Source organism: Panthera leo, chromosome C2 (genome assembly GCF_018350215.1).
Source record: "Panthera leo isolate Ple1 chromosome C2, P.leo_Ple1_pat1.1, whole genome shotgun sequence".
Taxonomy (NCBI): Eukaryota; Metazoa; Chordata; class Mammalia; order Carnivora; family Felidae; genus Panthera; species Panthera leo.
This window is the reverse complement of record NC_056687.1, coordinates 11,595,393-11,621,379: the sequence shown is the minus strand read 5'-3', so window position 1 is coordinate 11,621,379 and position 25,987 is coordinate 11,595,393. Positions and strand designations below refer to the sequence as shown.

At 38.8% G+C, this 25,987-nt stretch overlaps 2 protein-coding genes across 8 annotated transcripts in view; both read right to left on the bottom strand.

Moving 5' to 3' along the window:
• The window catches only part of DONSON (DNA replication fork stabilization factor DONSON), a 28,135-nt gene extending 26,322 nt beyond the window's left edge, over positions 1–1,813 (bottom strand). For all 7 annotated transcript variants that reach the window (XR_006207228.1, XR_006207229.1, XR_006207225.1 and 4 more), the window contains exons 1-2: positions 991–1,813; positions 173–253 (exon numbers count right to left, since the gene is read on the bottom strand). Coding sequence is in view for 2 of the 7 variants with exons in the window: in XM_042955618.1 (XP_042811552.1) it covers positions 173–253; positions 991–1,392 (483 nt within the window). In the remaining 5 variants the exon portion in view is untranslated. The remainder of the gene's footprint in view (positions 1–172; positions 254–990) is intronic.
• A 21-nt stretch (positions 1,814–1,834) lies between these two features.
• The window catches only part of CRYZL1 (crystallin zeta like 1), a 33,686-nt gene continuing 9,533 nt past the window's right edge, over positions 1,835–25,987 (bottom strand). Inside the window, exons 4-14 of the mRNA XM_042955623.1 lie at positions 24,350–24,427; positions 21,710–21,782; positions 18,481–18,525; positions 17,061–17,129; positions 12,299–12,432; positions 10,910–11,021; positions 7,611–7,709; positions 6,433–6,554; positions 5,539–5,644; positions 3,004–3,049; positions 1,835–2,476 (exon numbers count right to left, since the gene is read on the bottom strand). Coding sequence (XP_042811557.1) covers positions 2,377–2,476; positions 3,004–3,049; positions 5,539–5,644; positions 6,433–6,554; positions 7,611–7,709; positions 10,910–11,021; positions 12,299–12,432; positions 17,061–17,129; positions 18,481–18,525; positions 21,710–21,782; positions 24,350–24,427 — 984 coding nt within the window. The 3' untranslated portion in view covers positions 1,835–2,376. The remainder of the gene's footprint in view (positions 2,477–3,003; positions 3,050–5,538; positions 5,645–6,432; positions 6,555–7,610; positions 7,710–10,909; positions 11,022–12,298; positions 12,433–17,060; positions 17,130–18,480; positions 18,526–21,709; positions 21,783–24,349; positions 24,428–25,987) is intronic.

The following is a 25,987-nucleotide window of genomic DNA, read 5'->3' as shown; positions in this document are numbered from 1 at the left end:
CAGCATGCCTACATCATCCAAAGGCAATTACGGCGCTGACGCCATCTCTTCCCCTGGTAAGGGTGATCACGCCCTCAGCACTCTGCCAAACGATTTGCCAAGTCAATGCTTCTGAGAGCTACCAACGTAGATTCTAAGAATACGCATTCTGATGACATTCAAGGACTATTACCTGGAGTAACTCGGCCACGGCTGTTCTTTCGGGGAACTTCTCTTCCCAGAGCAAATCATTTTCTTGATTAGAATCTAAACACTGAGGAGGGAAAAATGGTGCTTTTAAGTCGTAAACGATGCTGGGGTTTGCTTTAAAGAGGCGCTGAGCTTCACCCGACCCACGTTCCTCAATAAATGCCAAGTGCGGGCATTCACATGCCCCCCCAATCAATAGGTCGGCGCTTCGCTTGTTTCGTGTCTGAACTTTACTATCAAAATCGAGGGGACAAAAGGCCGGTGATTTGGCTTCTCGTGATTGATGGAGAAACCGCAAAAAGACCCAAAAGGCTTTGGGATTAAAAAAAAAAAAAACAAACAAAAAAAGCCAGGCAATTGGGACCCCAGGAATCCTCCACATTCCTCCATCTCCAGAGTATTTTCAAGCGCGTCAGAAAGGGAGGCTCTGAATCACAGAGGGAAGGAGGGTCCCCAGCGATCGTCCCGTCGAAGTGGCCTTCCACGACGAGTTGTTCCAGGATCTTTCGAGCTGTCTCCCCACCGGTCCCTAACCCCCAGGAGGCGGCGACCCGAACTCGTCCGTCCCGGGCCGGGCCGCGGGGGTGCGCGCTCAGTGCCCTCCGCTTCCCGCAGGAGCGGCCGACGCGAGCCGCCCGCGGGGCGCACTTCCCACAGAGCCCACCTCTCAGAGCGGCCCCTCCCGAGGCTCTGGGCCCCGACACCGCAGCGGCCACCGCTCTCCGCGCCCGTTTCGCCTCGAACCCCAGAACTCGCCCCAATTCACAGCCGGGTCCGCTACGAGGGCCCCTCCACACTCACCGGGTCCTGCGCCTCCTGCTGGCCGCGGGGCGGCCCGTCGGGGGGCTCCGCGGCGGCCGGCGGCCGGTTGTCCAGGCGGGCGAAGGGGTTCCTGCGGGCCGCGGCCGGGTCGCCGCCGCCTCTGCCTGCAGCCGCCGGGAAGGGGCGGAGGAGCAGCCCGGCGGCCAGAGCGGCGCGGCGGGGCGCCGGCTCGGGCTGCTCCCTGGGTGAAGCGGCGGCCTCAAGGCTCCGGACCCTTTTCCGTCGGAGCCGCAAAGTCTCGGGAGGCTTCCTGAAACTGGGCGAGTAGCCGGGAACCGAGAGGGCCATGACGCGCGGCGCTGAGGAGCCGACCGGCCTCCCCGTGGGCGCTTCCCGCGCGCGCTGGCCCCGCCCCGACGCAGCCCCGCCCCCGACGCGCATCGAGCGCGTGCGCCGTCGGCCGCCCGAGCGGCCCCGCTCCCGCTCCCGCTCTCAGCTCCGGTCCGCCGTCCCGGCGTCCCTCGTAGGTCCTGGACCCTAGTCTTTTCGAGGGTACAAGTAGCTGGGAAATACGCGGTCCAGGGCACCGATGTGCACTCCCCTATCCGGCACCGGAACAGCTGCCCGCTGTTTAAATCCGAAGCAGGGATGGCGCGAGCTCAGGACTAGGCGCTCGGAGGAAAAGGAGACGTCACACTTGAGCCGCTGCTTCGATAAGCTTACGGAGGGCAGTGGCGACGTCTAGAGCTGGGGAGAAGGGCCTGCGCCAACATCCCCCTGCCCAAAATAGAGAACCCTGGCAGGGAATCAGCGCGGCCTCCTATCCCCCTGCGCACGCAACGCCACAGCAGCCCTCCCGCCCCACGGCCCCCCACCCCGCATACACTGCAGCTGCCGCCGGCAAGTTATGCTGATGGTGCCGTTTGATCCCGAGGAAACCCTGAAATAAATGAATACTTGAAAAAAATTTTAAGTATCTATGGACTAGATCTTTTGAAAATATATTCAAACGATTAAATGACGACAGCAAAGGCTGGCTAAGGAAGGATGGTACTGAGAACGGAGTTGATACAAAATAACGTTATTTTGACGTACCAAAAGACAACTTTATCAATAGAGTAGCGTGGCTTTTCTCAAAGGTAGTTTCTTCATGGAAAGAATTTTATAATCGAGGCAAATGTATGGAAACGACCAAAACGAATTTCAGAATATTCCCTGTGGATGTTATAGAACTGTCTTGACCGTTTTTGTAATTTTTCAAATACTTCTCAAAAATTTCAAGTAACTTTGAGCATGTTGACTCACAGCAGGAAAACCAAACAACTTGCTTTTAACTTCCTTGACTTTTCTGGACAATTTCCAAGGAAACTCTGGCTTCAAGTATTGGAAGGGGTTTATCCGACTGATGTCTGAGAAAAAACAAAATTAAAATTGAACAACTTGCTTTTTTCTTCCTTGATTTTTCTGAACAACTTCCATGGAAACTTTCGCCTCATATAGTGGAATGGGTTCATCCAACTGAGGCCTGAAGAAGAATGAAATTATTAGAAAAGTCAGGTCAAGGTAGAGATGAGTAGAACACATAGGATGCTAGTTGACAACTGCTATAGTTCAACTCTATTATTTTAAATAATCCAAACAAACTCATCCATTACTCATCCACTGGTAAAAGTGGCTAAATTTTGAAGGGGAAAAATGCCTACTTTATCCACTCCCAGATCCAACTTTAAAAACCAAAACTGTACTTTTCCCTCTTCTCAAGCTATTGGTTATTTCACGTTGCTCTCGGAAGGGTGATGAGAAAAGCAAAGGTGGTGTGGTACCATATGGAACGGCATAAGGAGAAATCACGGGCCACTTCTATCTTAGGGAATACTTATTGGTGTATCACAAGATACACTTGGAAGAATACTAAAGAGCAGCTATTTAAACAAAATAGTAAAACATGGAGGCATTAAAGTATGCTGTGAATATTGAAACAGAAGCAGAAATGCTTGCCTTACCTCCTTGACAACAGAAAAATAAACAAGAGTGATTGGTTACTTAGCGTACCTAAAAACACCACTTGACAACTTCTCCATCACATCCTTTAAGATACGTAGCTGGAAAGATCGTTAAGGTGGCAATTAACAGAGGGAGAACTGAACAAGGGAAGATGTTGGGCAGGTCACCCATTTAAGTTCAGCACTCTCAGAAGTTTGAGAATTTAAGTTACAGAAATTCTGTAGGCTGTGAAGTTTACCTAGAACACGGGGAAATGCGGAACCGACTTGAGAGAAGTGGTGACATAAGAGAGCCTAAACTTCTAAGGACAAGTGACGACAGAAGCAAGCCTCATGCCTGGTCCTAAGTAATGACGAATGTTACCTCCAATCTGGAGAAATAAAATGGTGTCGACTTTGCCTTTTAGCACTATGTATGGTATTTTTAGTTAAAAAACAATTTTAACACTCACGTCTCTTATGTTAGGTGCACATTTATTTACTAAACTGGCCGCTAATTAGCTCAAAATTTGTGTGCAGAAAAGTTAAACTGTGGTTTGTCGTGAAGGGAGTAAAAAATACTGTAACATTAAGAAAAAAACATGTAGTCACTTAATTGAAATTATAATATTAGGATTGAGAGTATGTGATTGCTAGTGCCAGCGAATGACACATGCCATATAATCACACAGTTGGAAGGAGGTCTCTGTTAAATCACAAGCAGCAACTGGCTCATGTGTGAACCCACTGAGGGGTCCCCACAAATGAGGACTAAAGTCTGATTCCGGGACTTTAGAATTCAGGACTTTAGAAAATGTCAATTAGAAAGTATGAACACAAACCATTTTATAGATTTTCTTAAAAAGGACCTAAAGAATATTCACATACTACAAATTCTCTACTTCTGTTAAACGAAAATGCCAACAGTAACTCTGAGAGAGTGTGTATAGGGAATTAAGTAACACAGGCAAAGCAGCCAGCCTAGCTACTGACATGTAAGATTCAAAACACGCCATCTAATGGTACTCTTAACACATGGTATTCTCTATTGTTAACATCCCATGATATTCTTTTTTTATGTTTATTTTATTTTGAGAGAGAGGGAGAGAGAGTGTACGCAAGAGTGCAGGGGAGGACCAGAGAGGAGAGGGAGAGAATCCCAAGCCGGCTCCATGTTGTCATCATGGAGCCTGATATGGGGCTCGAACCCATGAACCATGGGGTCATGGGCATGAACCATGAGATCACGAACTGAGCTGAAATCAAGAGTCGCATACTTAACCAACTGAGCCACCCAAGTGCCCCATCATCCCATGATATTCTTGATAATTACAACATTAGTGAACAATTAAGTTGCTTAAAATTGAAATCTGAAGAATTCTTCTAGAAAGTTAAAAATTAAGTTTATTTTCCAAATTTAATAGAAAAATATTTAATCAGAAATATTTTAAACTCACACATTCACTACATTAAGGGAAATTTCGAGTTTTGAAATGTATTTTGTAGGGGCACCTAGCTGGCTTAGCTGGTAGAGCAGGTGACTCCTGATCTCAAAGTTGTGGGTTCGAGCCCCATAGTGGGTGTAGAGATTACTTAAAATCTTAAAAAAAGAGAAAGAAATGTATTTTTTAAAACTCAACATATGCAGGGTACTAATTAAATATTCCTATTTGAAAGCTCTGAATTGTCATTGCTCTTAGAGGAGGTGGGCCTTATAAGTACCATATGTATATACACACATTTAACAAAAGCAAAGTATGATATTCAGTAGAGAGAAACTCAAGGCTATGAAAGTGTCTTTCTTCACACACAGATATACCCTATTAGTAATAAGAACTTATATTTTATCCAATATATTAAGATTTTTACCAAGTGCAGCGGCCTTTAAAACAGTTACCTCCGAAATAAAAGTTTTATTCTTACGTTTGACCCTGCTCTAAAGAGAATTGGACCATTCTTTTGGAACTGATTTCACATTCTCAAGATAGTATTTCATTACTTTCACCAAAACTGGAATGATTTGGCTTCATTCACCAGATTTTTCTCTAAATGAATTCCATAAAAGGAAAAAATCAAACCCATCTTCATTTGACCAAGATTTCCTGGCACTGCTCATCTTACAACACCCCACAAACTCTTTAATGCAGACGGGCATTCTGAAATGTCTTCTCTAATAGCTCCATGATAGCTTAGATTATGGATGCAGCCTGTCAAGGTGATGTGTAATTTCTGTAACGACAAGTCGAAAATGAAACAAAATTTTGCACGTATCTTATAGTTTCTCTCCCATTCAACTCACAAACCAGCAAGACTGTCTGGGTGATTCCTGTCCCACCACTTTCTAGCTGCATCCTTGGGCATGTATTAACCTTTCTGTGCTTCAGTTTCTTCACCTGTGAGAGAGGGATAATGATAGTATTTACACTTCATAGTGCTGTTTCCATGTTTAAATAAATTAATACCTACAGAGCACTTGGAATATTGTTTGCCATCTCAATGAGAGTTAGCTACTATTATTATTAATTATCATTATTAAAGAATTTAATGATGAGAGCACATGGTAAATTTCAAGCCAGAAACTCAAGTCAGTAGATAAAAAGGATATAAAGATATTTTCCCTGTTGTACATTTGACAAATTCCAAACTTCATCATTAAGGAAAGCCACCGTCGCTCCCTTGAGGAAAAGGCAATGGCTATCTGGAGGATCCAACTTGGAGAGAATATACACAAAGATTGATCATTTACTGTGAGTTTAATAGCAGAAGGATGATTGTTATCTTGAGCCAGAAAAACTTCTATGCAAATTAAATACCCAAAGCACAAATAATCAGCACACAAACTTCAGCAACAATATGTGAACTGTAATGTTTTCTTTTCTAATTCATTGTCCAAAAGGCCATGGTAGAGATGACAGGGTGGCAGCCTGTGTGTACACATTCACGAGTACACGTGTGAGCACTGAGATTTCTGGCTGCTACTTACCAGTTATCTTCATGAGGATGTCGGAAAATCAGTGAAGATTAATATAGGAGAACTATGGTATTTGCATATCAACCACGATAATATTTAATTTGAATACTGTTGAGAAATATAATTTTGGTACACAATGTATAAACACACGTATGTAGTAAATTCCAATTTGAATAACTGGGAAGCTGTCATAATTTTATATAGAAAATATTTTGGTACGTATATGTCAACAATGTTGTTACTAAGGAAAAAAAAAAAACACCTTATTTGAGATACTACTAAAAAATTCAAAAGTCACTATTTCCAAACCACTAAATGAAAGTTGAATGAACTCCTCTCCTAGGCACTATTTCTACATTTTGGCTGATATATACCTAAAGTAAAAAAAGAAAGCTACATTTCTTTGGAAACAGGTATAATTCAGAATTTATAATTTCTCTACATCTTGCCTCAAAAGACTTAGGCATTATTCTTTGTTAATTACCTCCTTTTAGTGTAATAGTAATGCTTTATTGTTTCTGATAATACCTGCAGGTTTTCTTCTGTTGTTACCCAATGGCCTCCAACACCAAGAAGTGTGATGATATCATGTTTATGTGGTAGGAGTTGTAATTTTACAGCTGGTTCATCATCTTTACTATATAATCTCACTTACAAGGGAGTAGTTTAAAAAAAGAGAGAGAGAGAGAGAGACAAGAAATACATTTTATAGTAATCTGGCAAAAATTTATTCTTCAAACTAGTCTTCTTTACTTTTTAATGTAGGAACGAGAAAGTCAGAAACAATAACACACAATATATTCAGACACCTTAAAATATACTTTTTGCATTAAAACTGGCCATAGAATTTACTCTAGATTTAATTATAAGTAAAATAACTAAAGACAAAAAACTTATTTTCATTTGAAAACCAGGCAAGGTAACATAACCTCTTTAATAGTAACATTGATAGCTTACTTCTTTGGGAAAAGTTGACTTCTGATTAAGGAGCTCAAGATAGTCATACTTTGACTTAATGATTGGAAATGTATATTTGAAAAGTTAATGAAGCACACATTCACTTTCACTGAAAGATTTTTCTAAGTTAATTTCAAGTCTTGAAAATACTGGTTAAAAACAAACACATTAAGATGGTCACAGACATATTCATCTATGATTCTCATCACAGAAGATAATCTTAACAAAGTACGAACAGAATCCCTTGGCAGGCTTGTGAATCCTATCTTTCACGTGCAATGGCACTACCTAAGTGTGTACAGATTAGGTGTTAAATAGATACTACCTAACAAAAGTTCAAGGAATATAAAAATGGAACAAAATTCTGTACTTTTTTCCAAACAGAGATTACAGAAGTCAACCGTCCAATGCAGGGCAGCCAGACACAGCAGAACTGACTAAGCATCTGGCTGAGATCTGAACTAATGTGGATCATCTGGGAACCACTGAGGAGATCATGTGTGTCCATTTCCTGTAGAGACACTTAAACTCCAATGCCTGTATTTTAGAGATAAGCATGTTCTCCCTTCCAGACAGTGTTTACAATGGTAATAAAGAAGCTCCAGTTTAAATAGAAAAGTTAAAAACAGAACATGACATCAATTTAATAAGTATGTTAGTAATTATTCCCTGGTTATATATATTTATTTTGAAATCCATCCATCACACTACAAAAATAACACAGACTACTGATTTAGTAAAGTACCCACCTCCAGCATCTAGGACAATATCTACTCCCAGGCCACCTGTTTCTTCTAAACAGCTTTCAGCAACATGGGCTTTCCCATTAGATACGTCGATGACTCGGGCTGTAAAGGTCAGGAAGTCAGGCAATTGTAAGAAAAACAAGTAAATCTCTGTTCTCTGAAATGTGTTGAGTGATTCAAACAATTACTGGATCCAAACTGTACTTTTTCTCTTCTAAGCCAACAGTGGTAAGATCAATTTAAAGTAAGGGACTCTTCTATTACATTAAAAAAATATATTGAACATTTTGTGGATAATGTGTTCCAAGGCTTGTCTGTTCAACAGAGGACTGTTCCCTATAGCTAAAAGATATATAGCCAGAACAGAGAATCTGTAAACCCCAGAGATACATATATTAAGGCAGAGACTGAAAGATTAAGCAATTTCTCAAGTATGTTTAGATTTAATAGAGTTTAAAGCTAAAAAGCCAAATATGTACTTGTGTGATACAGTACTTCTCTATTAGAGGCTGCTTTATCCTTTTTCAGTCATAGAAATCCACTCCCCGCCCCCACTGCCTTCCCCAGTTGTTCCCCAAAATGAAGAAAAATCATGAAGGTTAAGGGAACAAAACATGATTATTTTCAGCATAGTGAAAATTAAACTATTTTTAACCGGTTGCTTTAGAGTATTATATCAATAGAACAAGCCAATGAGTGAATAAAACAAAATCTCAGCTTTGAACTCACAAATGAAGACACAGGTTTATAATTTGTTTTGTGTATTTTAGCACCTTTCTGTAAAAAAGAATTCCTCTTAGAGCTGCTCAGACTGGAGGTGTAGAACAACAGTGATCTAATATGTGGGCGACAGGGGTGAGCATGGGGAGGACACAAGGAAAAGGGAACTGCGGCAGCCGGGAAGGGCAGGGTTAACCAGTAAGAAATCTTTCTCTTCAACACAGTTCATTTTCAAGGTCTTATAACTTTTTTCTCCAGTCCCTGCCTTAATCTTTCTTCTATGTCTTGGTTACCTCTGCCAGAAGCGTAATGTACCAATGGGAGTAATGTAGGCTTCAATGGTAGACAAGGGTGGGATCAAATCCCACTCCAATCCTTTCAGTCATATATCCTTGGACAAGCTAGTTAAATTCGCTAGATGCTGCTCCCTGGTTCACGAACACAGGGTTGATGACTTAAGGACATATCATTCACATTAACACTCTATGAACCTTTCCTTCCTGCCTGCCTGCCCTTCACATGTACTCTGCTCATCCTATTTTCTCTTCATCTGTTTGTTTTTCCATTCCTATCTTTTCTCCGCTCCTTGTTCATTTTCTTCAGTCTCTATTTTCTTTTTTCCTTCCATACGCACTATTGTGCGGTCAGGTTTAATCTTCTCATTTTTTGTTGAGCACATTTTTTAAAAATTTCAGTACAGTTAACATACGATGTTAAATTAGCTTCAGGTGTACAATATAGTGATTCAACAATTCTATATGTTACTTAGCACTCACCACGGTAAGTGTGCTCTCAATCCCCTTCACCTATTTCACCTGTCTCCCCACCCACCACCCCTCTGGTGACCATCAGTTTGTTCTCTAGAGTTGAATCTGTTTCTTAGTTTGGCTCTCTCTTTCTTCTTTTCTCCTTTACACATTTGTTTTGTTTCTTAAATTCCACCAGTGAAATCATAGGGTATTTGTCTTTCTCTGACTAGCTTATTTCGCTTAGCATTATACTCTCTAGTTCCATCCATGTTGTTGCAAATGGCAGGATTTCACTCTTTTTTATGGCAGAGTAATATTCCATTGCAGATAAACCACATTTTCTTTATACATTCATCTACCAATGGACACTTGGGCTGCTTCCATGACTTAGCTATTGTAAATATTAATGCGGCAGTAAACATATGGGTGCATGTATCCTTTTGAATTAGTGTTTTATATTTTTTAGGTAAATACCCAGTAGAGTGATTACTGAATCACAAGGTATTTCCATTTTTAACTCTTTGAGGAACCTCCATATTGTTTTCCACAGTGGCTGCACCAATTTGCATTCCCTCCAGCAGTGCATTAGGGTTCCTATTTCTCCATATCCTCTCCAACACTTGTAGTTTGTTATTGATTTTAGCCATTCTGACAGGTGTGAGAGGATATCTCATTGTAGTTTTGATTTGCATTTCCCTGATGATGACAGCTGTTGAGCGTCTTTTCATGTCTGTTGGCCGTCTTTATTTCTTTGGAGAAACATGTATTCATATCTTTAGCCCATTTATAATTGGATTATTTGCTTTCTGAGTGTTGATTTTGCATATCCAATAAATATTGGATACTAACTCTATCAGAGACGTCACTTGTAAATGTCTTCTCCCATTCAGTAGGTTGTCTTTTAGTTTCGCTGATTGTTTCCTTTGCTGTGCAGAAGCTTTTTCTTTTGATGTAGTCCCAATAGTTTATTTTTGCTTTTGTTTCCCTTGCCTCAAGAGACATATCTAGAAAAATGTTGCTATGTCAATGTCGGAGAAATTACTGCCTGTCCTCTTTTCTAGGATTTTTATAGTTTCACGTCTCACATTTAAGTCCCTAGGTTCACTTTTTTAAGAGCTCCCCAGTCTCCACCATGTCCTATTCATTATAAACTACATCTGAGCTGGGTTTTCTGTGTAAGTGGATTATCTTCCTTCCTAGTGTATCACAGAAAACAGACAACTTTAGAGGTACATATCACTGGGTAAAAGAGGTTGAGAAACCTACAAGGTGATACAAACATATTGATTTATTGAGTAAAACAAAGAGGTATCAGGTATTGTGAAACTGTGTCAAAGTTCAGCTAATTCAAACTTGGGTAAGTTGCTAACAATGGGGCAAAAAAGAAAAAACACTGAGAAATGTAGGTTTAAAAAGAATAAAAATTAAAACTATCACTTAGGTAAACTTGGACTTAGCGCAGATACTAAGTGCATTTTATCAGTGACCTTCATTTGGGAGTTTGTACTTTGTTTTACGAGTACAGCCTTTAAAGCGATATGCCTTTGGGGCGCCTGGGTGGCTCGGTCGGTTAAGCGTCCGACTTCGGTTCAGGTCATGATCTCACGGTCCGTGAGTTCGAACCTCGCGTCGGGCTCTGTGCTGACAGCTCAGAGCCTGGAGCCTGATTCAGATTCTGTGTCTCCCCCTCTCTCTGCCCCTCCCCTGTTCATGCTCTCTCTCTGTCTCAAAAATAAATAAACGTTAAAAGAAATAATAATAATAAAAAAAAAATAAAGTGATATGCCTTTAAAATTTTCTGTTTAAAAGTCTGTGTTGAGTAATATTACCCACCTAGAGAAGGCCTAAGTCTTTCAAGGCATTGCTTGTCTTCGAGGCTGCCTGCTGTGGAAATCACTTTGGCTCCTCTGTGGTGTGCTAACTGAATAGCTATCATACCAAGTGCCTGTGTGGAAAAAAAATACAAAATAGGTTTATAGATATAAAGCAGAAGCCACAGCTAACTTCTTTTATAGGCTGTTTAATAAAGTATAATAGTTTGAGTGCTACTTTAGTATAGTTTTTAATGTTATCTGATAAAATAAGGAAAAACAATATGGACAAGGTTGAGACATTTGGTTGACTCGCTTCTTCACAAGGAGTGGCAGAACAGGTGCATGTACCACCTGCTGTCACCCAGTCTGGCCACTGCGTGTAATTTCAAGATGGGGGGCTGCATTCAGACACTTGGCCTCAGAAAGAGAAAAATGGGCTTTTACGGGCCTTGTCAGCACGGTGGTCTAAGCTAATTTCATTTTATGTGTGAGTCCAGCTACTTTTCTTTTAAAGATCAAAGCACCTTCAAAAGATCCATCCTTTTGCTGACCTGAGGGGTCAGTTCAGGGAAAACCTATTATCTTGATGCTGGACATCAGGCTGAAGCCAATGACAAAGACAGGTCTGCCTGTTTTGCAAAAGAAAAGCAGGGGAAATAAGAATTTTCATTAACGGCCACACAGAAAATAAAACTATAACAACTCACCCCAAGTTTTGTAACATTGTGTTTGTAACAGAATCTATTTTTATGTAGTTTTAATGTCTTGAGCTATTCTTTTGGTGGTACATGTAATATGTTGACATTAGCAATATTTTTTACCTTGTGTGATCCATCTGTAAATGCAATCAATACCTTATTAACGTAAGTGTGAGGGATATACAAAATTGGTAGGGAGTTTTAGGGCATTGCTTCAAAGATTTCATGAGCTATTTCAGGCTTTGTGTAATAGGCATAAAAACACAGCTTGTCTTCTTTTTTAATGTACTAGCAGATTCAAAGTAATAAGAAACTAAATACACTTAAGAAGTTTTATCTCCTATTAATAAAGGCTGCCTATTTTAACAAAATGGGAATTTGATAAAGAAATCAATGAATAAGCTGTTGGCAAAGAATTATATCAGCAAGTGGACGGCCTGTTTCCTAAGTTTGCTGGATTTTGATCTTTTTTTTTTATTTACTTATTTTGAGAGAGACAGAGACAGCACAAGTGGGGGAGGGGCAGAGAGAGAGGGAGAGAGAAACCCAAGCAGGCTCCATGCTGTCAGCTTAGGGCCTGATGTGGGGCTCGAACTCACAAAATGTGAGATCATGACCTGAGCTGAAACCGAGAGTCAGACGCTCAACCGAATGAGCCACCCAGGTGCCCCAATTTTGATCTGTTTCTTAACAGAACTATTAGCACCTACACTTGCTCCATCCATTATCAGCACTGATTTTCCAGAAGAGAGATGAGAAAGATAATGCAGAGCCGTATAGGCTCGCACTCCATCCCGAATGGTTCCAGCGGCTTCTGTCCATGTAACTTTTTCTGGCTTGTGAACTGTCAGAAAGAACAAGAGTAAACAATCAGTTTGCAAGTCCCATTAATTCTGCTTCCTGGATCTCTGGATCTCTGTTTCTCTCCATCTCTGGCTCCCACCCTGGTGCTGGCCCAAGCCTCTACTCCTATTATCCTTACCTACATTTCGGTTTCTCTAGTTCCATTCTCACCCATACATAGTGCACCCTCAGCATAGGAGCTGGTATGTGTGTGCATTTTTTAAACATTATATTCTGAAATAAAACCCATGCAGGGGCGCCTGGCTGGCTCAGTCCGGTTAAGCATCTGACTCTTGATTTAGGCTCAGGTCACGATCTAATGGTTCGTGAGTTTGAGCCCCATGTCGGGCTCTGCACTGATAGCACGGATCATGCTTGGGATTCTCTCTCTCTCTCCTTCTCTCTGTCCCTCCCCTGCTCAGGTATGCCCTCTCTCTCTCTCTCTCTCAACATAAATAAACATGAAAAAAAAAAAAAAGAATTACACATTAAAAAAACCATATGCAATAAAGTACATGAAACATAAGTACAGATGGATGAATAAATACAGAGCAAATATACAAGTAATCACCACCCTAACAGCCCACACCCCAACAGCCTTAGCCTGGTCTCTCTGGCCAGACGCTGCCACCATTCTAACTTCATTTCTTATTCACCTTCCTAGTTTATGACCCAAGTATGCATTCCTAAACAGTGTCATTTAGTTTTGCCTGTTTCTGAACTTTATCTAAATGGAATCATAGCATATGCATTCTTTTCTATCTTGCTTTTCCCCTCAGCATTGTTTTTAAGACATGCCCCTTTGTGTAAACGTGGCTGCAGTGCTTTCATTCTTAGGGTGTTTTATGGCATTCCACTACATGAAAACACGTTCATTTGGTGACCCACTTTCCGGTTTGGGGCATTTGTGTCGTTCTCAGTTGTTGGCAGTTATAAACAATGCTGCTGAGCATGCTCTCATATAAAAGATGGTGTTATGCTGTTGCGTGGGTTTTCTCTAGGCTATTACTTGGGAACGGAAATCCCAGGTTACAGGTATACTGCCTTCAACTTTACTGCATACTGGCGAAGTGGCTGTATGAATTTATTTTCCCACAGCTGTGTAAACAGAACTCCTATTACTGTGAACATCTCTATCAACCCCTCGTATTAGTATACATTCTTACCGATCATGTGGCTGTGTAATGGTTTCTTAATGTGACTTCAACTTGCTTTTCCCTCACTACTGCTAACACTGAGCACCTTTCTGTGTTTCTGGGCCATCTGGAATTCCTTTTGTGAAGTAATTGTTCAAGTGTTTTATCAATTTTTCTGTTATTTTTGTCTTTTCTTATTGATTTATAGGAATTTATTTAATATCTATCTATCTATCTATCTATCTATCTATCTATCTATCTATTATAGAGAGAGCACATGTGTGAAAGGGGTAGAGGGAGAGAAAGAGAAAACCTCAAGCAGGCCTCATGCTCAGTGTGGAGCCTGACACAGGGCTTGATCCCATAACCCTGGGATCATGACTTGGGCTGAAATCAAGAGTTGGATGTTTCACCTACCGAGACACCCAGGCGCCCCTAATTTATAGGAATTTAAAAATATATTCTAGATGAATCATTCACTTGTTTATGTGTTATAAATATTATTTTCAACTTTATAACTTCTTTTCAATCTCTTTCATGGTGGCTTTGGAAAACAGAAGTATCAGAATGATCTTTTAAAAACATAAATAACATGCTAACATTGATCTGTTTAAAATTCATCAATGGCTTAACAACACACTTGAAGCAAAATGCAAACTCCTAATATAGTTTAAAGACCTCTATATGATCTGATCATTAAGCTGTTCCTTAATACATTTAATCATTAGGCTCTTATGCTGTACACCAAATGTGATTTTTTTAAAAAAATTTATTTATTTATGGAGAGAGAGTGAGAGAGCGCAGGCGGAGGAGGGGTGCAGGGAGAAAGAGAGAGAATCCCAAGCAGGCTCCATGCTCAGTGTGTAGCTTGACATAAGGCTCGATCCCACAACCCTGGGATCATGACCTGAGCCGAGATCAAGAGTCAGACGCTCAACCGACTGAGCTACCCAGATGCCCCCAAATGTGGGCGCCTAAGGTCAACTTTATTACACTTCCCTAGTCTTTACTAGCTCTTTCAAATATTTTTCCTCAAAAGTTGAGATGGTACAGTACAGGACAGTGAGCATTGCATTTACCAAATGGTGCCATCTAGTGGGCAAGTGAGTACCTACGCATACACGCTGTGCCATCTAGTGGGCAAGTGAGTACCTACGCATACACGCTGAAAATGTTCAGACAGGCAAGGCATTAAAATAGAGCACCAGATGGTATCACACATGGTACTTTATTCTTTACCAAACTCTTAAAGGTACCTATTCTCCCAATTTTCTTGATTATAAAATGCGGTTCAGGGTAATTAATTTGTCTGAGGCCATATAGCTAATAAATGTGAATGCCTGACTCTAAAGTACATCTACTCGCACAGTGCATGCTCAAGATACATGAAGTTTATTTTTGTTTCTGGGCAATGTCTCCCATTATAAGAATTAGGGCTACCTGTATTTTCATTAAGAAATCAAACACGTAGTCGTTTAAAAAATGCTAACAGTAATCAAACTACACTTAGATAGCAAAGGGTGTAACATTCCATGGTTACATGTGGTTTAATGTTGAGGTTCTTGCTTTTGTGTTAGGTGATGATCCACAAGTGTTTATTATGTTATAGACACTGAAAATATAAATAAAAGAGCCATGTAAGGACCATAACAACAGCATATCAAACCCAAGAATTACAATTTCAATTCTATCTTAGGTCTAATAAAATAGTGCAGAAAATGTGTACCAAATTTTGAATGAAAAAAATTATTCTTTGACATAAATGTCTTAAGAACTGAAAGCACAAAAGAGCTGGAAGAATTACTCAGCTTCTTAACTTTAATATTCTGTAAAATGATTAATAAGGCATTTTGGGGACGCTGTTTGGAACCTAATTCTTTGGTGTGGTGACAGAACAGACTTATTTGAAGGTGACTGGGTGCTGAACTTTCATTTAAAAAAATCACTAAAGAATTAGTAGAAACTAAAAGAGTTGTGCTACACTGAATATTTCCTCCACCAAATCTTCAGGGACTGTACTGAAATTATTTCCTCTTTTGTTGGAGCTGCAACAGGGCTTAGACGGTATCTAGTTTGGTGAATGTGTCCAGTGTCTTGCCCAAAGACAAGCTGTCACAGTAAGTGGCCATTCTGAAAGTTCCTCTTTCAAAGAAACATTTTACTGTATTTTCTTTCTTAAGGAATATCTGGAATTGTATTCTTTATAGATGTTAACGGATTTCTGGACTATAATATTCCTGATTTGTAGGAAAATAAAAGGTCTTTTGTGTGGGTTGCTTGTCTTGGTTTAAGCTTTATAGCTAGGAAACTAATGTTCCAATTTGCTTTGCTCCTTCTGGTCCATTTTATAATTCTCCAGTGTTCAGCAACAGCTAAAAGAATGGGCCTTATTTTGTTCGTTTCTTCAATACTTAACTTTCTATACCAATTTAATTTAGGGAACTTAGTCAAAACTCAAGCCTGGGAATCCAAATGAAAGGTTTTAGTTGATTCCACAGTTACAAGGTTCTCAAAAGGATAGCTGAAATAAGGCCCAACGACATTCTGGGATCAAAAATAGTACAGTTACTTGTAAAAAAGCTAGTGATGGTCCTCAATTTTCAAATTGCATAGCATCAAAATAGCTATGGATCAAAGACTTTCATGGCATGGTATCTGAAAGTGAGCTGTATCATTCAAAGGAAGACACATACTTGGCTCCATTATCTAGGTTTAATACACATATAAATAAGCATAGGCCCCAGATTTCCAGAAAAATGCCTTTTGAAATTAATTAAAAAAAAATGTTTTTAATGTTTATTTATTTTTGAGAGAGAGAGAGAGAGAGAGAGCGAGAGCATGAGCAGGGAAAGGGCAGAGAGAGAGGGAGACACAGAATCCAAAGCAGGCTCCAGGCTCCGAGCTGTCAGCACAGAACCCAACACGGGGCTCGAACACACAAACTGTGAGATCATGACCTGAGCTGAAGTCGGGTGCTTAACTGAGCCACCCAGGCACCCCTGAAATTAATTTTTTTAAAGTACATTCTACCCCCATCATGGGGCTTGAACTCACAACCCTAAGATAAAGAGTCACATGCTCTACTGACTGAGCCACCCAGGAGCCCTTAGATTTTTGTATATTTTTAAGTTCAATTGACAACCAAGAATAAGAAGTTAAAAAAACAAAAATTCTTCACCTGAAACTAACATGACATTGTATGCCAACTATACTTCAATAAAAAAAAGATTCTGATCAGGGATATAATTTCAGAGTCAAGAAAGAAACCACTTTTCAAATCTCTGTCCATGGTAGTGTAAGTAAAACTTAAAGGTCTATATATTGTTTGGTCTGAATATGAATTTTACTGATATTAATATAAGCTAGCAGTGTTCATGTGACCAGCCAACAGTTATTTATTACTCAAGGTAGATGCAAATACAACACAATGTTACTAAACACCACGCATCAAAGACGTTAAGACTTACATGGGCTGCAAAAGACTGGCACGTACCCAAGTAATGCTCGTGCACTCTAACAACTTCACAAAGCCCGGGGTCTTCAGAATCTAGTGGCAGAATTCCTGGAAATTAACAGGCGAAACTTCAGGGAAACAATCTCAAAATGAATTCGCTACTAATGAGTTGCTGGTATTAGTCTAAATTTTGTTCAATGGAATTTTGAGGAAGATTCCAGTCATTACTAGTGTGGGGAAGGGAGAGACCTCAGAAGTATGGAAGGGAAGTGGATTGTTCATTTTCTGTCACGCATGCTCATCACCTGTACTATCTTTTACTCCCTCTTCTTTCACCTTGGAGTGATGGTAAAGGCAGTGGCCAATGTACAGAGCCAAGTCAGAGTCTTGGGGGCATCTGGTTCCTCATTAAAATTGTCCCTGGTGAATAGCTACCTTCCCACAGTTTGGTTCTTTAAGACACCCTAGTACACTTCCAGTAAAATCTCATTTCCTCTACCCTAGTTTGATTTTATTTTTGGTCTCTTATAAAAAGAATCTTGAGTAACACACTGTCATTGACTTCTTGGACAAATAAAGATATGAAAGACAGAAATAAATAGTCCAAGAAACATAGGAGTCAAAGGCAATACCAGAAAAAGCTGATGAAAACCTCTCTACAAATCTGTTTTCAACAACTTCAAGCAAGCCATAAAGTAAAATATTTTCTCAGTTTAGGTGAATATCTTCCTATGAATCTTTTTCCATAGAGAAAGGGTTAATTTTTGAGACTATTAAAGTCATATTTTATATGTTTGTGTGACTGTTAGGATAGAATAGTATAAATATATATATTTGCAAAATAGTATTCACTCTGGATTTCTAAAATAGCCAATAAACTAAGTGTTTCCAGTAAAATTTTGGTTTTACAAGAGTAGAGAGGGAGCATCTCTGCGAAATGCAAGCTGGATATGGAGAGCAGGGCCTCCATATGGCCTGGCAGACAGCAGTCTTCAAACAGGTGACCTGTGACTGCATTTCTCAGAGTCTGCAGTCTAGCCACAGGCTGGGGTCCTGTCAAGAAAGGACGGTACCAACCACAGTATCAACTATGGTCATCTTTCCATCTACAATATTGTTCAATAGTCAAATATTAGAAAGTATTAACGTGAATGGAACTAGAGGGTAAGGAATCTACTCCTGAAGTCATTATTGCACTACATGCTAACTAACTTGGATGTACACTAAAAAATTAAATTAAATTAAAAAAAAAAGAAAGTTTTAAATATTCTGTTATTGAGAGTGAATTCCCAATTTTCTTCATTGATGGATATCTGCAAGCAAATTCCAAAAAGTCAGGATATATGTATTCTTCCATACAAAGCAGGGGATACAATAAACATTAATAACTGTCTCAGAAAAAGAAGAGATGACAGTAAAATAGATTGGACTTGAAATAGGGCTATAAATTGTAACTTACCAACGACTTCATCATCTGGTTGAAAGAATGATACCTTGTTTCCAACTAAAGAGGGGAGAAAATTAACAATTCGTATTGTGAGGTTATTAAATACTACTCAATTACTTAGCTATTGAAACAAATCCATGGGTTTATATTAAAAAAAAGTCACTGACTCCGAGGAAAGGCCAAGAACTTCTAGGGCACTTTGATGGTCTATAAATACTGTAGAACAGAGTACTTCAAATCTGGATTCTCCACATAATTCTCCATAAAATCTGGGTCATGTGGCTGTTGACACCACAGAGAAGGATGTCTCTCTCTTTAGCTAAGGATGAAGGAAAATAATTGACTCCACAACTCTTATGAGGATTATACTGCTTTCCACCCCTCCTGTGGCTGGCCCAATCTTCTATCATTATTTTAGTTGCAGAACCTCAGACATACAATGGCAGATTCTGGTAAGAGTCATGCATAAAATTACTTTGATTTGGGATTACAATAGAAATAAATTCACACTGGTGCCAAGAGATTTCTTGGAACTACACAGAAATGATAGTTACATTTTCTCTGCACATGTAGAGAAAAAGCCTCTACAGTTAATTCTTCTGTTTTTTTTTTTTTTTTTTTTTTTTAAAGGACAACAACCTTGGCCTCCTCTTTTATTATTATTTTTTTAATTTATTAATTTGAGAGGGGCGGGGAGACAGAGCACATGTGTGAGCTCACGAATGGAGGAGGGGCAGAGAAGGAGGGAGAGAGAGGAATCCCAAGCAGGCTCTGCACTGTCAGCACACAGCTCAATGTGGGGCTCGATCCCACAAACTGTGAGATCATGACCTGAGCTGAAACCAAGAGTTGGACACTTAACTGAATGAGCCACCCAGGTGCCTCTCAGTCAATTCTTTAGAATATTTTTGTTCAAATAGTTACAAGAAGACAGGAGAGGAAACCCCAAACATCATTGAATGCCTACTTGTAGTAGGCATTCAGCCCACGAGGTAGGCATTATTAGTCCTCGTTACCAGACACCGAAACTGAGATAGTTCAAGGAAGGAAGACGGAAGCTGGAAATCTGGAAGTGGCCTCTGTGGCTGGACAGCAGCAAGATAGTTCCAGAAATCATCTGTTGGTGCTCCACGAGATACCCTAAGTTTGATATTCCTACTTTTAAGTCCTCTTTTCACAGTTTGCTCTTTCTTTGGATCCCTCCTGCACCAACATCCCTTAGTATTTGCGGCTTCTGATGCACTGTACTTTCCTTTCCCTTCCCTTTCCTTTCCCTTTCCCTTCTGCTGCTGTGCAGTCTTCCTGGGATCACTCTGATCTTTTTCAATTGGCTTCCGACACACTCCTTACCATCTTTCTCTAAATCAGATCCTATTCTCTTCTCAATTAGTGGCACCAATTCATACCTTAACCAGAATCGGGTAAATCACTCCTGGCTCTTAAACCTGTTTTTATTTCCCTGTTGCAGTTAATTATTCAGTCCTGCTGACTTTATTTCTTCAGTATTTCGTGAACACATACCTCTGCCACCACTGTCCAGTCTAGTTTATGGACTTTGTCATCTGTTGCCTGTTAGTCTATGCCTCAACCAGTCCTCTTGCCTACAGCCTCAAAAGTACCCTTCATATGGCCACAACAATAATCTCCCTAAAACCCAATCTGACATATGAAGCTCATTATGGCTCTAGCCCTTGTCTACCTTCCTGCTTCATATTTTGGGGGGAAGGAATCAGTGTTCATATCATTAAAATATTTTGTTATCTTTAATTCTGCTGTTTTTAAAGGAGAATTTTAACACAATGTTTCTCTGCTGCCAAGTATGTTGCCTCCGACTCCTGCCCAGAACTTTGCTTTTGCTCTAGCAATACCAAACTCTACAGAGTCTTACAATGCATCACATGACTACTTGCTTCTGTCTTCGTTCATGATATCCTCTGTGTTGAGAATGATTCTCCTCCTTGCTGTCTGGTTAACTTACCCAAGAAGCCTTTCCTGTTTCTTCTGGCAGGGTTGGGTATCTCTCTTCTGAGCTTTCATAATAATCTGCTCATATGTATGTATCTGTCTTTCCCCTAGATAGTAAATTCTTTGACAGCAGGGGACTTTGTCTTATTTAATATCCCAAGCGCTTAGCAAATGCTTACTAAATGTCAGATGAATAAATGAATGAATTAAATGACTCATCATGTTCTAGCTGTTAAAATTTTTACTTTTACTTTCCTACATTCTGAGCAGAAGAAAGAAGAAATTGTATTTTAGCTATATCTGAAGAAAACATTGAGGAAGAGTCAAATATATTATAGATTAAAATCACAGGTAAAACTCAAATAGTCGAACCCACATTATATACTCATTCATTCATTCATTCACATATGCAGAAAGAGCAAACATATTGACTGATCATGAACTACCAATTAGCAATGAATATGAAACATAGATCTATTTAGAAACAAATTATCTCAGGGCATCTGGGTGGCTCAGTTGGTTAAGTATCTAACTCTTGATTCGGCTCAGGTCATGATCTCACGGCTTGTGGGATCAAGTCCTGCGTCAGGCTCTGTGCTGACCGTGTGGAGCCAGCTTGGGATTCTCTCTCTCCCTCTCTCTCTGCTTCTCTCCTGCCTGCACGTGTATACATGTGCATGTGTACTCTCCCTTTCTCTCAAAATAAATAAACATTAAAAACAACGATCTCAAATACTTAGGCTTACTGTCTTGCATGTTAAGACCACTACTTACTCATTATTTATTAAATAAAACTTAGAAACAATTTTTTTTTAAATTTAAGGCGACCATAAAATCTTACTGGTTATTTCTCCCAAGAACCCATTTTTGCATGAGCAAACTGCTTAACTTTTAAATGCTCAATTTTAGGCAAACATAACAAATTGAATGTGAATACAGTTTCTATTATAAATTTGGCCCAAAGCCCACTTACACAGGCAATTTATGGTTTGTAAATATCATAAAAAGAACAATGTTGATCATTCTATTCCATATGATTACTCATGGATTTAAACACATAATCCCTAAATATTTACTAAACTCTAATAAGCTCTTCAATTATAAAACACCAATTAAGTTCCATTTTTCTTTTTAACTAAAAAAGGGAAACATTTCTGTATAATTAAATTTCACATTTGAGGAAGTATATGTAATTTTCTGTACTGGTAAACCAATTAGCTACCATTTAATTCTTTCATCTTAGAAAATAAATAGATATTTATATCTGTAAACTTACCATCTAACACAATTCCAGCAATTTCTCTCCCAACAGGAAAGAACTCTTTCTCCATCTTCATTTCTGCTAGAAGCTAAATCATGACAAAGACTGTTTACTGTTAAGAATAAATCCTGGCCTTTTCTCATATATGAGGAACGCAAGAGCAAAAATCAAACCACAGAAAAAACAAATAGGATTTAATTTTTGGAGTTAAGACAAAACAAGTAACTTCACAGAATAAGTTTCTCTCTACAGTAGGAAAACAAAGAGTTTGCTGAGAAATTAGTTGATATGGAGAATTTAGGTATGTGTGTTATTCAAATCACCATTAACACTCTTTGTTTAGCATTTTTATGTTGCCAACAAAAATTATGGCCCAAACTCTTCTTGGTTGACTAAATACTTTTCATCAGTCACTTCATTCTGGTGGGGCGAAGGGAATTTGGAGAGGGCCTTTTTGAATAGAGGGGATGTAGGCAATGAGAACAGAAGGTTCTCTGTTCCCACGTCCTTAGAAATCATATGAGCTTCTCACAAGTCCTAGGTAAGGGGCAGATGGGAAAAGTGATGGATATACAGAAGGGCAACTGCCATATAATTTCAGATTTGAGTTTCTTTTTTTAAAGGATAAATTCTTTTTTATTTTATTTATTTATTTATTTTAATATTTATTTATTTTTGAGAGAGACAGAGACAGAATGTGAGTGGGTTAGGGGCAGAGAGAGAGGGAGACACAGAATCCAAAGCAGGTTCCAGGCTCCGAGCTGTCAGCACAGAGCCCGACACGGGGCTTGAACTCACGGGCTGTGAGATCATGACCTGAGCCGAAGTCAGATGCTCAACTGACTGAGCCACCCAGGTGCCCCAAGGATAAATTCTTTTTCAAGAGGTTAGTATTTTGTTAGATTCTGAACAAATTAAGTACTTGACTTTTAAAGTGGCAGAGTGTACATAAACCTGTAGTTTAAGTTCCTGGCACTTATAATGTTATAATAATATGAGAGATGCTAGACAGATTTAAAGAGATCATAGGATTTTAGGAACAGCAAGAAAAATAAATTGATATAATTCTCTTGCATATTTCTTTGTTTTTATTTTTTTAAAGTAGGCTTCATGCTTTGCGTGGAGCCCATTGCGGCACTTGAACTCATGACCCTGAGATAAAGACCTGAGCTGAGATCAAGAATTGACCGAGCCACCTAGGCACCCTTCATTTAAAAATTTTTTGGATTTCTGGTATATACCTAATTGCCAGAAAAGTCTTTTGTTCAGTGTGCAACTTTATGCTTTTCCTAAGATTTTCCTATGACATTCTCCTGGAAATACTGGATGTTCTATAGTATTTCTTTTGTGTGGACATTTTATTTCATGTGGCCATGTTACATCTTCATTATGGACGTAACAACTACCTCCTGTGTCCTTTACTCGCCACAAGTATTTTCTTGCATTACCACAGGTTCCATAACCATTCCGTAAAGGTTAATAGTTGGACAATATTTCATTAAACTGATTTTACTCTAATGGACCATTTCTTTCTGCTAGATAATTTTCCTAGACTGGGATTTCAATGAATTTTTCATAGTTTTAAAAAGAACACCTTGGGGGGTACCTGGGTGGCTCAGTTAGTTAAGAGTCCAACTCTTGATCTTGGCTCAGGTCATGATCTCACAGTTTGAGGGTTTGAGCCCTGTGTCAGGCTGTGCTGACAGTACAGAGCCTGCTTGGGACTCTCTCTCTCTGCTCCTTCCCTACCTGCACTCTCTCTCTCTTGCTCTCAAAATAAATATATAAACTTAAAAAAAAATAAAAAGCACACCTTGGAAGGAGTACCAGCACTTCTGGTGAAAGGATTTCAAGGCATCTTACTAATTCACTTCTCAAGTCATGCTCATGTTGCCCAATGGAAACCTATGACTTTGCTCTGTAATTTTCCTAAATGTGACTTAATCGCAGAAAACTTTTAGATTTCTAGAGATTATGATGGCATTATAATCCAGTTAGTTAAGGGTCCAATAAAACTACAGTATTAATCTTTACAAAACTGAGTAAATGGACCTGCTTTATCATGGCACATTTAACCACACTTTATTTACTATTTGAAGACTTTTCAAGTACTTCGTGTCAATAATGGAAGACTACTGTGGGGTTGTATGAGGGTGGGATATGTATGTATGAGCAAGAGGGAAAGACAAAGAAAAATGACAAGAAGAATGTGAACTCTATCTAAAGACATTAACTAGAAATATCTACAGAATAGTTAATAAATCACCGATGAGATTCCTAGTTTTATTTTTAGTATATTTATAAAAATAATTTCTTCCTTGATTAATAGGCTATAGTAATTATAAATTCTCAGCCTTCACAATGTAGTTTATAAAATATTTCATATAATAATATAAAATGTAGGATAATAATATAGTTATTAGATAATAATATAGAATAATATAGTTAGATACTAATATAATAATAATATAATACAATAATAATATAGTTAGATAATATAAAAACACACAAATTCACATTATATATCTTCCCTGTTTTAGTGTTCTAAGGATGTTAATTTCTTGGCACTCAGAAGTCAGTTATCATGATTTATTTGTACACTAAATATACCAGGACACTCTCATTTGACTTTTGGTCAAAATAAAAGCATCGTACCTTTGTATTTATCTGGCTCAGAGCACAAGCTTTAACCTGAAGTTTCACATAGTTATCCTCTGTAACAGGAAGATTTTCCTAGAACCAAATGATAATATTCTTTTGAGAACATGCCTTTATGTTGTGAAAACTGCCATACATAATTGAACAAAACTAAACACACCCCACTCCAAATCTTATAGCTAATTTAATTGAAAAAGCCATAAGCAATTATCGAATAATATAGAATGCAAAAAGTAGAAAGGGAATTTGGGGATAAAATGTTTAAAAAGCTGTAGGGTAGTTATTTTGAAAATGAATGGATACCAACATGGGTATATGTGTAGGCAGTAAATTTTTAGGGTAACAAAGTAGAGCAAATACCATACTTTTTTTGAATCTAAATAATCTCAAAGCATCAAATCTTTGCACGTACAGGGATATCCTTATACACATGACAAATAGCCTTCACTGATTTTGGAATTTTCTTAATGCTATAAATGAAGTTGTTTACTGTCACTTGTGTATCTTATTTAACTTACCTTATTTATATCTGTCTTGGACATTTCAGCATGCCACATGGGATTTTGGGGTCAAAGCACAAACTTAAAGGCATTTAATTACCCCCCTATTCCACAGCTAGATATACCTTTAACGGCAAAGAATCGTTCACACTCAGGCACTCAATATCATCCACCTATTATATTATTTATTAAATATATTATCACTTCTGCCAAATAACCATATCCTGGCACCAATAATTAAAATACTTCCCTCAACTCCTGATATTCCCCCAAATTAGATCAAAAGCTGGGTAGGAATATCTACTTGTGTAGCCCCTCCTATAACCTATCAAAGAGATCAGTGTTTTATCTGACATGGACATGATACTCTGGGAGTGTCTCTTTGTAAGTTTCAGATTTGATAGTATTTGGTGATATTATGAAGATATTCAATAATATCAATGAATATGTGGATTTTACTAATGACTATATGAACCTGTACATGATTCTTTCCAAGAGCCAATCAAACCTCTGAGAGCTTCATCCTGATTTAATGGCAGAAACCCAGCTGTTTGAGATTTAGACTCCTGACTTAACTTTAATTTTGGAGTTAATGAAAGATAACAGAAAAACTGGATTGTGTTCATGATCTAGAAATTCTTATTACTACCATGAAATAAATATAGCACTTAGTTTTGGGCCCTAAGTTGACAGTGGAATGATTCTGGCTTGCCACAAACCTTTCAATCACCAACACATGAAAATTCTACTACCTGTTCTTGGTCAAAAATGAGAGACAATTTAAAGTTTAGCGAATTAAATTTGCAAACCCCAGAAATTAGTGTGGAAAACAATGCTTCCCCCCCCCCCCGCCCTTTCATTTTACAACATGAGAGAAATATTTTCTGAAATATGGCTACAATCTGAATACTCACTTTACTGTGGGATTCTGAATATGCTGGGTTAATTCTGCAACATATAAGACTATCAAGATTACTCTGTTTTCCTAATTATATGTTATACCACCACCCTGAGGAACTAAAAACTCCTTTGCAACTCTTTAAAAAAATATATTTATACCATAATATGGACCATCATTTTCACCTAAGATTAAAGCACTTTGTAAATTTCATTAAAGTAATTTTATCTCACTTCG